Source organism: Parus major, chromosome 19 (genome assembly GCF_001522545.3).
Source record: "Parus major isolate Abel chromosome 19, Parus_major1.1, whole genome shotgun sequence".
In the NCBI taxonomy this organism is placed as follows: domain Eukaryota; kingdom Metazoa; phylum Chordata; class Aves; order Passeriformes; family Paridae; genus Parus; species Parus major.
The window spans coordinates 7852054-7867024 of NC_031787.1; the positions used below are offsets into that span (position 1 = coordinate 7852054).

Genomic DNA, 14971 nt, shown 5'->3' on the forward strand with positions numbered 1-14971 from the left:
TACAAATTCCTTTTATTTCATGCAGAATCATTAAAGCTCATGAGTTAGTTATCTAAGGCCTCTTCTTACAGCTTTACTTTTATCTGATTCCAGATACTGGTCAATGATACATTCATGTACTTTTAATCAAAGATTTATTTAAAGCAAGCCATGTAAAAAGAGACCAAAACATGTTTTTAAAAGGTTTGGTTTAATTTAATATGAGCTAATTTGAATAGTTTTCTAATGGAACAACTATCATTGTCAGATGCTAAATATATGGAGTTTAGGGACAGAAAGACAATGACTGCTTGAAGGAATTCATGAGTGTGATTTACTTGATTGAAAAATCAAAAACCTGTTTTAATACCAGAAAAAAACAGAACTCCAAGGTTTTTCAGTTAATTTACTTAATTTTCATTTCCACTTCTCTTTCTCTTTTTTTTTTTTCCCTTTGGGAGAGGAAGGGGCACAGACATCCATTACTCAATGACACACATAATAGCAAAAGAGCAGCTCACTGGGAATTATGCAGGGTTCCAGTAAATGGAATAAAGGAACAACAGGCTTGGGAAGTATTTTACTGTAAGTTAGTTAAACCTGTAATAGTTACACAGCCACATATACTTTGTATATTCCTCTCCTCAGGAAATCACCAAAACAATATATCATGTTTCCATTAAACATTCTTCATTTACTTTCTTTGAAATACACAAAATTAGTACAATTTACTATGAATAATTTAAACAATAAGATTTTAGGCTGTAATAAATTAAACAATTAGATTTTAGGCTGTATTATTTTGAGTTAATTAATTAATTCATAAAATATTATTAGAAATTCTAACCCAGCATAATCCCCAAACACCTTGGTCATGTTAGAAATACATTCTTTTTATCCACAGAGTAAAACAACCAATTTAATTTAGACACAAACAGTTATTTCAGAAGTCAACAATTAGATTTTGTTTGGATAGAGCAAAGTAAATTTTTTAGAGTCATTTGATTCTTTATGCACAGCTGCTCAGATTTTGAAACAAGTTCTTCTTGGGGTTAACTCAACTTCTGGAAGAATCCTGTTAAATTAAGCAGCTTGGTTTAGAATTTGATAAAATAGTATTTAAGCAGTGGCAGAGAGGAGCTGCACTCAAGGGAAGATAAAATTTAAACCCCTGAAAGGGTCAAAGTGAGTAAAGTTAATGTAAAATAAGGAGAAATTGAACAAATCAGAAGCCAGTGACACCCCAAAAAACAAACTGTGCTGTCTTGTTAGTTTTACTGGAGTGGAAAAGCAGCCTTTTTAAAAGTTCTGGTGACTGATGATGTATTTAAGTGTGTACTCACTGATCTGAGGAGCTGGGAGGATCCGAGCGGCTCGAACCGGCCCGTGGCGCACCGAGAACAGCTCCTGAGCTTCCCCACTGATCTGCAAATGCCAACAGCAGGGCAAAAAACAGATTTATACTTGCAAAAATAGATGGATTTAATGGCTAAGAAGGTAGGTAGAAAGGCATGGTAGGGAAGTACATTGGTAAGATTCTGCCTGAGCAAGCACTGCCATTTCTCCAATTGAAAATTTTTATTAGAAGTCTTCAATTAACTGTTCATGACCACACAGGTTTTGGAAGAAGCAAGACTTGAAGCTAAAATTCACCAAAATTTATCCCACATTTCACATGGTTCTGAAGGAAAATGCCAGCTCAACAGACATCAATCAAGAGTGGCAAACATGGGTGGAAGAAAATGGGAGAATTTCATATACTGGTTCATTTCAAACTCAGCAGGTGTGAAAACCACGTTTAAAAATAGGTGGTCAAGCTCCTTAAGCCTGTCACTGATGGCAATGTTGAAAAGATTAAACCAGAAGCAGTTAAGATGAATTTCCAGACTTCCTGCAATGGTCACTCAATGTATTTTCATAACTGCCTGGAAATGGATCCGATATGGAACGTCAAACTCCAGGAAAATGGCAAACATTATGAAGCTCATTTCCAGCTAACCAACAACTTAAAACAGATGTAATGAGCCTCAGAACACAGCCAAGGCTGGCATAAAGTTTTGCCAAACAAGCAGCTTACAATATCAGAAGAGAACATGATTTGGAATGAGGTTCTTAGGAATCAATAAACTATAAATTCAAGTGAACTTTTGGAAATGTCATTTTATGGTTGTTTCCATTTCTTTCTGCACTTCAGCTCACACATCCAAAAAGTTAAAATACTCCTACTGTTTGACCAGCAAATCCCAAGTACAGTACTCCAGGCTCTCAGCTTACATCCACTCTTGCCTGGTTATTTATTATCACTGCTCTAGGTCATGGGGGAGAATGAAACCCACCCCACAGAGCACAATTATAAATAAAATTACTTTGAAAATGCCATTTACTACAGAGCTAAGCCACCATTCTGCATACAGGGAACTACTGCTTCTCCCTGTTAAGCCTGGAATTGCACACGAGCTACACAAATGTGGGGAAATAATATTTTAAACCATTTCAGCCCAGCATTTTATCAATTAAAGTCACTGTTAATGACACCATCAGCAATGAACTCACTGAAGGTTTGCTGATGGCTTTTAACTGATCATGAGCTTGGAGTGCAGTGGAGGTGGGAGGGAAAAAAGCCTCTGGATGAAAACATCTGTATCCAGAAAAAACAGCTCAGGAAAATGTAGAGCACAGCTAAGCAGAAAATGAGGAAAATTAAAGAGGGACAGAGTAATAAACAGATTTTAAAAATTAAGACAGCAGCACATTTTCTGTCCATTGGAACACGGCAGCTCTATGAAAAGGGAAAGGAGGAAATGGAAAAGAAGAAAAACAGAAGGTTTGGGAATTATTATTATTGGCAATTAAAGATTTTTTCCCCCAAATCCTGAAAATGCTGTTTCACACGTGTATGCACATCTCTGGCTAGGAATGAAAACAAGAGGGAAAGGAACCAGCACAACAAAGGTACAGAAGGAGTGATTCCCATAAAATATCCCAGCCCAGCTCAGACACCTCCTTCTCCTTTTTAACCCTGCCAGCACATCAGCCCCAGCTCCAATCTACTTCAAACAAAGTTCCAGTCCCCCAAGGAAGACACAGAGAGGGCCAAACCTTCTTAACTCAGGTTCTGCTCTTAAATATCCTGAACTCCAGGAGAATGTTTATCCAGCCTGGGGTGCCAAGACCTGGTAGAGTTTAATCTTGAGACTTGCAAAGAAAAGCTTGAAATGTCCAAATAGAAACGAAGTTTATTTGTACTGAAGCATTTAACATAGAAATCCCAGCCCAGTTCTTCTCATGCATATAATGCAGTAACTATTGAATCATTTATATTCATTATTTAAAGATAATTTATTATTTTCTGTTGGGGGGAAATTACAGAAAGTAAGGTTAAATGGAGTAAAAAAAGGCACAGGATCCAACAGTCACTAAAATGAGATTACAGGTATTTAGCCCCTGTTTTGAGACCACTGTAGGTTAACAGGTCCTCTGCTCAGTCCCTGCAGCATTCTAAATCATGGAATGATTTGGGTTCAGCCTCCACAGCTCAAGTGCTGAGCACTTGCTGACTCCTGGGAGCTAAAACAGAGAAAATTTTAAGATACACCCTTACTGGAGGCTTTGTAATGAAAATTCAAGATGCCACCCAAACACCAGCATCTGGCTTGTAAAGGAAATTCAAATTCGCTAACAGGCACAAAATTCAGTTTCAAAAAAGCTGGATGTGACACTACAACACTGATCACATTAAAACACTAACATTTAATCTAGCACAGCTTCATAAAATAACAGCTTTTTCTAAGGATTTAAGCTGTGTGTCCTTAACTGTTCTGCTGAGACAGGGACTCATGGAAGACATTGCATGTTGTGTCTGCCATGAATTAGTAAGAGCTTGGTTGTTCCTTGGTTTGCTTGGCACTGAAAAATGCATTAGGGCTTCGAGTTCAAGATTTTCTTTGAATTCCAATTAACTTCCTCCAAACAGCAGCACCACCAGAAGCTTCTGCTGTTTGCAGTCTTATAAAAGCCTGAACGAACTGTGGTTAATACTAATACTAATAGTAATACTAATACTAATACCCTTCATTTATCTATGGATAAAAGTTTATTGCAGACCCAATCTGCCTGCAGGCTCCTCCTTCAGGGGACAGAGATTGCATGGCCTGAATCTCTGAATTCCCTGTGGGTGGGACACTTTTCCCACCAGGAACTCAAGTGGGACCAGGAACCACGCTCTGAGGGGACAACAGCTCAGCTGTGGGCTGGCAACTCTCAGCCAAAGGCTCCACATCCCATTACCAGTCCCTGGAGCTCCACAGTCTCACATGCACAGACAAAATATAAATAGAGCTCATGAATTGAAAACAGAGCTCTAAATTCTTCAAAAAGCACCTGTGAGAAACGAGGCTGTGGCTGCCATTTTGGATTGGATCCAGCTAAGTAGCAAGTCCCCGTGGCAGCTCTCAGAGCTCTTAAAGGTTTTTCTTTCCCATTCCAAAAGCCAAGAGTATTTCCAAACAGGTTTCAAGAATTGGATATTAAGCTGTAAAAGCAGATTCAGGTACTCGTTGTAGGGAAGAGGGAATCCAAAATGATGGCTCCAAGCTGGTCTGGTAGAACATCTCAGCTTTCCCAAAACCTGAGATCAACCACAGCCCCCAGACCTACAGGGAAGGCTGGAAGTAAAGGATTCAAATCACCCAAAAAAAGTCTTGATTAAAGGAGGAAGAAGAATCTTCTCCTCCACTTAAGACATCTCAAGCTACTGCTTAAAACATGACAGCCCAGGAATCTGCAGGGCTGGTTTTGACAGCATAGCTCTATTGTTTGGAGCACACCAGTCTGCACCCATAAAAAAAAACTGAACAAAGGAAGTTTTGTTCACACCGAGGATAAGTAAGAGTTTCCAACCAGAGAAAATAGTTTTCACATGGTGAAAAAGAACCTAAAAAAAAAAAAAAAGTCAAACATACACCAAAGTGAAACGAAATTGAGTTTGGAACTCAATGTTAGAACCACTGGGCAAATCTAGAAGTCGTTTTTAAATATTCAGATGTATATTTTAAACATGAAGATATCATGATATGATGTTATAATATGAAGATAAGCAATTGATAGATACCACCACCAAATATTGCTGTATATGGGTTAATGGCAACTTCCAGCCACGCTGCTGCTGAGAAATAAGAAAGGATTGGAAGAAAATGAACAATTTTTATCATTTTTGTTTAGAAATTCACTCAGCTTTTCCATTCAGACCAGATCCCTGTAATTATCTGGAGACTGTAAGAATTTAAATGCTCAAGGAATGTTACTCTAGTGACTGGATTGAGGATGAAGCAGCACCTAGTACTTTAAATCATGGCAGTGCTAATAGAATCAGAAGTTTTGTAAAACCACATTTGTTGTACACTGGTGCCTCTTCAGTTTAAAAACCCCAAAGCCTCAGCAAATGATCTGCATAGATGTTTTGCAAAGTCCTCAGACAATTTTCAGGGTCACCAGGTCAGGTCATTACTCCATTTTTCTGAGTGGTACTTGCAGGTGGTTTCCTCTAGAAAGAGGTCTGGACAGAGGAAGGATTGCAGCTTGGGATGTGATAAGTTTCTTTTTTCATTGTAACAAGAACCATTCCATTAAGATGATTTTTCTACTTCTAAAACTCCCAGCCTACAATGAAAAAAAAAAAAAAAAAAAGCAGCCAACATGCATTCCCTGAACAGGAACATCTAGAACAGATACTTGGAAACCACATCAGGCAGAAACCAGATCCAGTTGTCTCTGAAACATGAAACTGGGAGCAAGGGAAAAAACAAATTCCAAACAAAACACAAAACTCCACTGCACCATTATCAAACAGGAACTCCTAGTGTATTCCCAGATTCCTCCCCACTCAGCCAGGAGTATTTTAAGTCCACTTTTAACCTTCCCACCCCCATCTGAGAGCAGAGATCAAAGCCAAGCCCTTTGGATGAACACCTTGTGCTGCACTTCCAAGGCCAGGCTCCCTCAAACACCACCCCAAGCCCTTTGAAGCCGCCCTAATGGCATCTCCCATTTTGCAAATCACATTTTTGTAGTCCAAAGATCTTCCTCGGAGGAGATGTCAACGTGAAAGCACTCTCAGCCTGCCCAGAGACACAGCAGCGAGGTGTGGGCAAGGCCATGTAACACCATTAGCAGGAGTGTGGGCTTAGGAGCTGTCATAAACACTTCATAATCACTCACACACAACCCCTGCTGCCTGCAACACGTTATTAAGTGCTGAATAGAGGGCCAATTGTAGGAATAAAAAAGCACAATGCTACAGATAATGACTTTCCTGAGGAGATTTGCACATAAATGTCAGATTGTTGCTTTTGCAGATTAAGCTGGAGAATGCAGGGTTGGGGTTTTTGGGTTTTTTTTTTTTCCTTAGCTGGAATAACATTGCTTAATTACATGCTAAATAGTCAGCTTTCCAAGAAGGAAGGTTTGTGTAATAGCAATGGACACAAAAAAGTGTTGCCAAATAAGCTCTTAAATATTAATTCAATCACATAACTGCCAGGTTTTATTGTGCTCAGGCTGAGCAAGGGGGGGAAATGCAAAGGAGAAGCAACAATGTGAAAAACCCCCTCCAGTTTCAGTAAAACCCCCTCCAGTTTCAGTAAAACCCCCTCCAGCTTTAGTAAAACCCCCTCCAGTTTCAGAAAAACCCCCTCCAGTTTATGCTCCCTCCAAATTTGTTGGGTATACAAACCCCTGCTCTGGAAAGGTATTTAAAACTGATGTTAAAGATTATTATTCTGTGAAAATCTCCACTAACAGAGGAACCATTCCAACACTGAACTAACCCAAAGTGTCCAGGTCCAAGCTGCACCTCCCTGGCTGTGCTCTCAGAATTTCACAGAATCTACAAATAAAGGGCTGGCAAAATGATGCAATATCCCTGAAGGTGGAGGGTAAAATATCACCACATTTGGCATTTTCTCCATTTCACTGCACTTCTCTCTGCTCATACTTCTGCAAAGGTTGAACAACACTAAAAGCAGCTGTCCTGCAACTTCATTTTTTGTTAGTTTTCCTGAAATAGCAAATACTATCAATAGCTAGGAATTATGAAGATGTGAAATATATTGGGAGGAAAAAAAAAGACAGCCTAGCTGTACGGTCCTACTAGAAAAAAGGCAAAATCAGGTATTCCATGGCCTGGAATCGGACACAAGGAGGGGGGAAAAAAATAAAATAAAGAGAAAAAGGGAAAAAAATCCATCCGTGGCAACACATCTCCCTTTTTTAGCAGAAAACACAGGTTTATTGGGATGATAACTATTCAGCTGTATAAAACAGGGTGTTTTGTGAGGATTCTTGAGCTGAAGCCGATGTGATACTCAGGGTATGTTAATGAATTAATTAAGGGATTGATGGGGCTGCGGTGCCGCTCTTAGCTCGGTGTCCCAGCGCCACCGCGTGGGCGCGAGAGAAATTCCCCGCTTTGGCTGAAATGGTCCCGAGTTTCAGTTCAAGTTCCTGAATTTTCATAAACAGCTACAAAATACTGAAATTTAGCGAAGTGTGTTAGGTCTCATTCCTTCAAAACCTCATCAGATTTTTTATTTCCTCATTCCAGCTAATGAATGCAATCAAAGAGATAATAAGATGCAATCAAGTGGGGGAAAAGCTCTACCACACCCATAAAACTCAATTTAACTGCACTGTTGCTATAGAAATTATTTTCTAAAATACTGGTATAAAAACACATGTCCTACATAGCTAACCAAAAAGTTGTAAAATGTACACATTTCTTTAAAAAAAAGTGTATTTTAAAAAGGGAAAGAACTCCATTCTCTATTTTATTCTGAAGTACAAAGTGTGAGCAATTTTGCTTTTTTAAACTCAGAATTTTATGACCTACTGTATTCAACTTTAGTCTCTCGTTTTGAAAAATCTGGGGCAAATTCCCAGATTTTCCTTCCCAAATGAAGCCCACGTGCCCCAGAAACCACTCTGCAGCACAAACCAGGGGGTGGGGATGACAGCCTGAAATCAAACCCACATGCACACAGAGCCCTTCGTAAAATTAAAATTGCAAATCATGTCCATGACAAACATGTGATTGTAAAATACTATTAATACTGTCATACTTGAGTTCCTGGGACAAACAAATCCCAGGGATTTGTTGGGAGGCTCTTGATGTTTTTCCACCCTTACTCCTTTCTGTTAAAAAGCAAAATCTGGGGGGGCTACAAACTATTCCAGAATGGCAAACACTGCTCCCAGTGTGAGTCTGGAAATGGACTTAGCAGGAATAATGTGTGAAAAGCCCTCAAGAATCTGCAGGTACATGAACTGAAGTGTTTGAGATGTGCTCAGGATTATCTGAAGATAAGCACATTACACACAATCCATACAACACTGATGGGAAGCGTTGGCGCTTTCCACTCCAATGGGAAAAACTCAAGGTAAAATATTAAAGTTATAATATAATATTGACAAAGAAAATGAGAAGGAGGGGGGCAGGTGAGCTCTGTACTCACAGGTATGCTCCAGACTTGCATCCCATCGCTGTATCCAATCATCAGCAGCAACGGGGGCTCGTTCCCAGTGCTGTGGATCTCATGGAATTCCATATTCCTGGATGTATCTGAATAAGATTCCAACAGCAAAGCCATTATCAGACATCAGGATCAAGCTCTCAGCAACATTAAACACCATTAGATGGTGTTTCCTCAATTGTTGGAACTAATTTCCTCTTAGAGCTAAGAGCCACCAAAGTGCTTTACATTTTCATGCTGGAACAATACTGAAATATATTCTTTCATGTAAACAGCACTGTTAAAGTTTCACAAAAAGAAAGCTTTTCAATTTAAAATGATGGAGAAATATGGTGATTGATTCCTCATTCAGACCTGAGCTCTTCCACCTGTTTATCCCTGCCCCCTTTTCATTAAAGGAAGGTTAGGGATGGAGTGAGAGAGAACCTAAATCAGGGTTATTAGAATTAGAAATTACCTATAATCTCTACATGGCTCTATGGCATCTTTGGCCAGTTAAGGTTTGCTTGCTTGTGGGTTTGTTTTCCTTTTATTTTTAAAAAAATCTCAGGCATTCCCTTTTTAGGTTCATACAACAAAACTCTTTAGAATATTCTTCAGAATCCTTCACGTTATGTTTAAATTTATTTTATGCAGCCTGTTCTGATTGGGCCTGAAAACAACCTCTTCCACCACCCCAAATAAACCTCTGATGCTTCCATGCTTTTAGGGAGCTTTGTTCATTCTCTCATGGTTATAAAAGTCATTTAAGAGGGGTTTTACTCAAGACAATTATAATGTTTGTTACAGAGAAAGCTGGCTGGAACTACTGCACATAGACCCAAAACTCCCAAGAAAAAGTGAGAGAAAATGAAGCCATACCATTTAAATCTGCATTTTCAAATCTGACCCAGACAATTTTCTCTTTTTCTTCTGGAGGGGTTCCACTGTAGGCCTGGGCAAAAAGCAAAATGGTTGAAATAAGAAAGATTAAGAGTGTTTTTTCTCCTCCTGTAAGAAGGAATTTAATTTAAAACAACAAACATGATTCATGGATCTTGTTGTCACCAGTATTCACACAACACAACCATGCTGAGCATCACTCACTGATGGAGGAATGACAAAGTATTTATAACAATAAATCTTCTGTGGCAGGTAAGAAATGCCATGTGCCTTAGAGTGAGTTAATAAAATTAAACACAGTGGCTTCTACAATCTTTAACTTCAGCAGTGTTGGAGGTTCTCACATGAGGTGTTTTATCATTAAAATTCTCTTTAATTCACTTAAAAGCTTTGCAAGCCAGACTGAGGAAAGAAAGAGACCTTTACTACACAGTTTATATTACTGACACCTTTCAGTTCTGTTTGTGACAACTTTAATGCAGCCATTTAAAAGAGAATAAACTGCAATTCCAGGAGAACAGATCCATGTTTCAGTCCTGTGTTCTACTGATTCCCATAAAAAGATGAGATACAAAAAGAAACTGTGGAGTGAGACTTGCAGTGTTTCCAAACTGGAGGTTTTACAGTCCTCAGGAGAAGCTGTGGTAGCAGGAACATGAGCACCAGCAGAAATACCATCACTTCCAAATGAATTATACCAAAATACTGAGCACTATTTGGGATTAAATATGAACACATCTTGTATAATCACTTTATACATGCCAGAAAAGCAATAACTTGAACTAAAAATACAAATGTAAAAAATGAATGTGGGGTTTACTTTTCAAAACAAATCACATTCCACGCTTCCAAGGCAAGCTGATTTGTAAAATAAAACACAGACTGTATCCTTTAACCAGAGAGGGGGAATAGCAGGCTGTGGAATGCAGCAATATCTTCATTGAAACTTTAAATATATTTAATTTTTGAGTCCAAAAAGTATTTCACAAATTGGTATTACTGAGGGCATTGGGTTTTTTTACTATTACAGAATAAATGCACTGGGAATTCCTAAGAGGAAATTCATGAGGAAACAAGACACTAAGTAACCAAGATAATCCCTGGAATCAGAATTAGGATCATTTCTGGAAGCTACAATCAGCTGCAGTGCTCCTCCACCATGGATTACAGCTTTCCCAAAGAGTAAAACAAAATTAGTTCTCTCTGCTACTGGGAGGCCCCTGGGCAACCAGGAAGGGACCATTCCAGTGCCATATTTATTATATATAAATGCACTAAAATATATAAGTATACATTAAAAAATATTTATCTATTTATTAGATGAAATAATAAATTCACAAAGCATTGTGAGTATTCCTGACACTGCTTTCTGTGCACTGAAAAAAAAAGTAGTTTTAAAAGATCCATGCCCTACCTGTGGCACAACATCTTGGAGGAAGTTAACAACACTTTCCATGTATGACTGTTCCCTGGAAAAAAGAAAGAGAATTTCAGCCAAAAGAGTTCAGAAATGGTCATGAATATATTAAATTAGATCAGCAAATGGAAGCATGGGCCACCTTTAGCACATAGGAGAATACTGAGCATGCAATGCAGGCACTTCATTTTACTGCTGAAGTCTGATAATGTGAACTGTGGCCTGTAAGTAATGAAACAACTAAGTAAGAGTAATAAAAGTCCCTAAAAAAGCCAAATGATACCTGCTGATGGAATAACTGCTTGGGGGGAAAGTATAAAATCTAAATTCAAGGAATAAGCCATGTTCTCCACATCAGAGGGGCCTGGGGTGGTACAGGGATTTGGAAATGATTCCTCGGGATTTTTCTATTTGATTTGGCTCTTACAACATGAAAATGAGGATTTAAACAACAACTGGAGCTCTGCTGGTGGCACAAAGAAACTTCCAGAGCTCCAGTGCATGATGCACAATGCCAGAGTACATGGCAGTGCTCAGGAGCAGAGGATGGAACAAAACCCTCCCAAGAGTAGCAAGGAGAGGTATTTTCAGATCAGATTTTATAGCTTGGGAAGCTTATTCCTCCTTGGAATTTCATTAGCAGCACGGATTGGGGATGGTTTACAGTGCAAGATACATTTGTTGGGGCAGATTTAAAGCAATGCTCTGAGCAGCCTCTCCCTGCAGGAGCAGTGAGGCCCTTGTGCAACTGCTGAGTAACCACAGCGTGGGCTGAGTGCAGCACACAGATGGTGCTGAGACCGTGCACAAAGTTGGTGCTTTGTGCCCTGAGGAACACTTGAAACACACTGGCAACAAGAGCTACCTTCAGAAAGTCTCAGATTATTTAAGAAAAGCCTTCAGGTTTTCTTTAGGCAACAGTTTTGGCAGCTCCAAAATTAACTTTTCTGCTGTTGTAATTTTTCCTGTGCTAACTGAAGATTTCTCATAGCAACAAAGGAGAACTGTAAATTAGGAACTCTGGATGGCCAAAGGTGCTTTTTTCTGAAGCTGTGCAAGATTGTTGTAATAAAACCAGGAGCGTTTAGCACTGAAAAATGAAAAATGAAGCACTCTGGGGAATTTAGGAGCACACACAATTACACAGAAGATACTTGAACCCAAACACTGCAACACCTCTTTGAAAACAGAGATGAATCTAAACTAGGAAGTTTTACATTCCAGAAAGTCTATTCCAGCCCATGACCAAACCAGCAATCCCAGCATTTCTGCATCCCAGATTGTCCCACTCAGCTTTAGGCTGAGGCCTTACAAACAGCCTGTGGTTTCTCCTGTGTTGATTCTTCTCTGATTTATGTAGGTCACCCAAGCTGCCCCTGCACACCTTTATTAAAATGCCTGGCCACAGGTAGAGTATTAAACACAGCATCTGAAGGTGTCCTGGGAATGCCAACCAGCCAGAGTCATGCTGCCTTCATGGGTCAGCTCATGGAATGCACTTCTTTCCCCTCTCCCCAAGCGCATTTTGAACCAAAATTGATGTTTGCAAGGTGTTCTACTCAGACTCCCAGACTCAGACTGTTCTAAACCTCTCCTGAAGTTGAAAAAAGTTCCAGGGAGATGTCTTTAAAGTGGTTAAAAAAAAAACATAACCCACAAAAGAAGCCCAATCTTCCTTTAATAATGATGTAGAAATGTAACATGAGCAGCAGAATGCTGCTGAGTGCTCAGCACACACAGATTCATCAAAAACAGTGACATTTTTGAGGCACAAACAGATACCTCAAGAACAAAACACCATGTTTAAGTAAAAAAAAAATCAGATAATCATCTTCTTACAGTGTTTTTCTATTATATTTTTAAAACATATTTTGAAGAAAACATTGTTAAAGAGGAAATGTTGAGGAAATTTGCCACATTAAAAAATGGCTGCAAGACAGAGCTCTAACACAACTTTCTGTGTTACAACAATCAGTTTCTTGTGCTCTTCAATAGAAATGGAAGTAAATTTTGTTTCTGGAAATACAAAGTTATCTCCAAGGGCACAGTAACACCTCCTGAGGTAGACATTTCCATATGGTGTCATTTTGTAGCAACATAAGCATCCCAAGGAAGAAAGAAAAATTGCTACAAAACTCCTTTAACAAAGAAAAGACCATAAATCTTCTAGGCTGTCTTGCAGCCAAAAAGCTCTTTTGCCATGACAGCATTCCCATTAGAACACAGTGAAAATCAGGATGCCCAGGCACAAAATGTGTCTGTAAGGTGCTCTGACCAGAAGGATGGAGTTTCTTCCTTTTTTCTTGGTTTTATTATTTTAAGTAAAATTTAAAAAAAAAAATAAATTCACAATTCTCCTTCCTGGAGGACTTTAATGACAAGTTTTGCATGTTTTAATATATCCACTCCTGGGACAAGGTGTTTAAAAGAGCAGCAAGAAAGGATCACACGTGGCACATCCCTCCGGCCTAAGGAAAAAGTTTGCATCACATTTCTACATTGCAATGTCTGTACAGCAAAATGGTGCAAACAACAACAAAACTTTGCAGTGATTAGCTTTTAAATATACAACTTTGGTGTGCAATTGCAAAGGATCCCATTTAGGGAGACAGAAATGCCATGTGTTGACTTTATTGGACAACGCTCAACGCGACAAAACTGCAGCGTCAACACAAGCTGGCCTTGGGGGGAAAAAACCCAAACCAGCTCAGCCTGGGGTCTTCTACAAGAAAATCAACCCCTTTTCAGTAAGGGCTGTTCTTCTAGAAGGTTCTTACGTGGCAGCTTGAGGGCGAACCACCACTCCTCCAGTGCAGCGACTGGGGCGGCGCGGGGACTCTGTCGCCATCGTTCCTGGGCACACACCTGCAACAAACACACCACTTTGACTACAACTTCCACAGGATTACTTATCACACGGGCTCTTGGTGAATTCTTCAAGGTGGTAAGAAAGAAACTTCACTTACACAGACCTGCAGGCCTCTTTATAGCACTATTTTTAATGAGAAAAAGAAAACCACGCACCAAGCGGGCAACTTCTTGAATCACTACAGCTCCTGGAATGTTTGTGAAAACAAAAAAACAAACCCCACAGACCTGCATGATAAAGTGGAAAATTATCTCAAACTGTACTAGATGATCTTTAAGGAGCCCTCCAATGCAAACCATTCTATGATTCCAAGATTAAAGATAGTGGTACAGGTAGACAGTTGTCATCACCATTACACAAACCCACTATTTACTGCTGTCTCAGAAAATAATTATATAAAAATAACGTGCAAAGGCAATTGCAGCGTACTGTACTCTTGAAAATATGGGTTACATTGCAGCTCACACGTTTTACTGCTTTATGTCAGCTTTTTGTGCCATCTTCAAGCTTTCCTTCACGCTTCTGTTCTCCAGGGGAAAATTCTGTGTAGCATTCCTAAAGGCAGAAAGCACTTGAGGAGCACCACAGATCCCAGCCAGCTCTTCAGGGAACTCCCTCAGCTGCTCTGTTGGATCCCCCCACCCCAAACTTGTTCACAAAGTAAAAGAAAAAGCCGAATCTCCAACGTGGTATCAGTTATCAGCATCATTTCACGTCACACCACACTTGGCAAGAGCCAGCTCATTAAGGGAGGCGGGATAACCACTCAGAAATTAGTAGCAAAATAATGATTAATTAACAAAACGTTCGGCAACACAACAGCAGCCTGACACACACGCCCAGGAACCCTGAAAGGCGAAATGTCACGGAAGGGATGAAATCACCCCACGGATACCTGAGCCTGCCGTGCCCTAAGTGCCAACACCTTGGGCCACCCCACCCCGAGGGGAAGGGAGCACCGGGACAGATTTTAGCTCCTGATCTGGGCCTCGGCACAGCCGCGCCTCAGCTCGGGGCACCTGCGGAGCCGCCACGGCGGGGCCGAGGGGCCGGGACCGCCCGACCCCTCCGGAGCCCCGACAGCGGCCGGGCCGGCCTGGGCACCCTCGGCCGCCGCTATTGAGCAACTGCACACCCAAACACCGCGACCTGCCCGGCCTCTCTCCCGCCGCCGCCCGGTGAGCGGGTCCGCGGCCTCCCGGAGCGCGCCCACCCCGCCGGCCGCTCCTCGCTTCACATCCCGCGCCCTCCGGCCGCAGATGTCGGGGGTCTCCCAGGCCTCACGGGCGGGCCTGCCAT

At 40.5% G+C, this 14971-nt stretch overlaps 1 protein-coding gene across 13 annotated transcripts in view; it reads right to left on the reverse strand.

The window, feature by feature from the left end:
• The window catches only part of BCAS3 (BCAS3 microtubule associated cell migration factor), a 300061-nt gene extending 285126 nt beyond the window's left edge, over window positions 1-14935 (reverse strand). For 9 of the 13 annotated variants that reach the window (XM_033518894.1, XM_033518895.1, XM_033518893.1 and 6 more), the window contains exons 1-6: window positions 13770-14557; window positions 13581-13668; window positions 10801-10855; window positions 9366-9438; window positions 8487-8593; window positions 1323-1404 (exon numbers count right to left, since the gene is read on the reverse strand). In XM_033518894.1, the coding sequence (XP_033374785.1) occupies window positions 1323-1404; window positions 8487-8593; window positions 9366-9438; window positions 10801-10855; window positions 13581-13668; window positions 13770-13971 (607 nt within the window). In that variant the 5' untranslated portion in view covers window positions 13972-14557. The other 4 variants (XM_033518900.1, XM_015646438.3, XM_019008603.2 and 1 more) reach the window with 4 other exon arrangements.
• Between the last annotated feature and the right edge of the window lie 36 nt (window positions 14936-14971).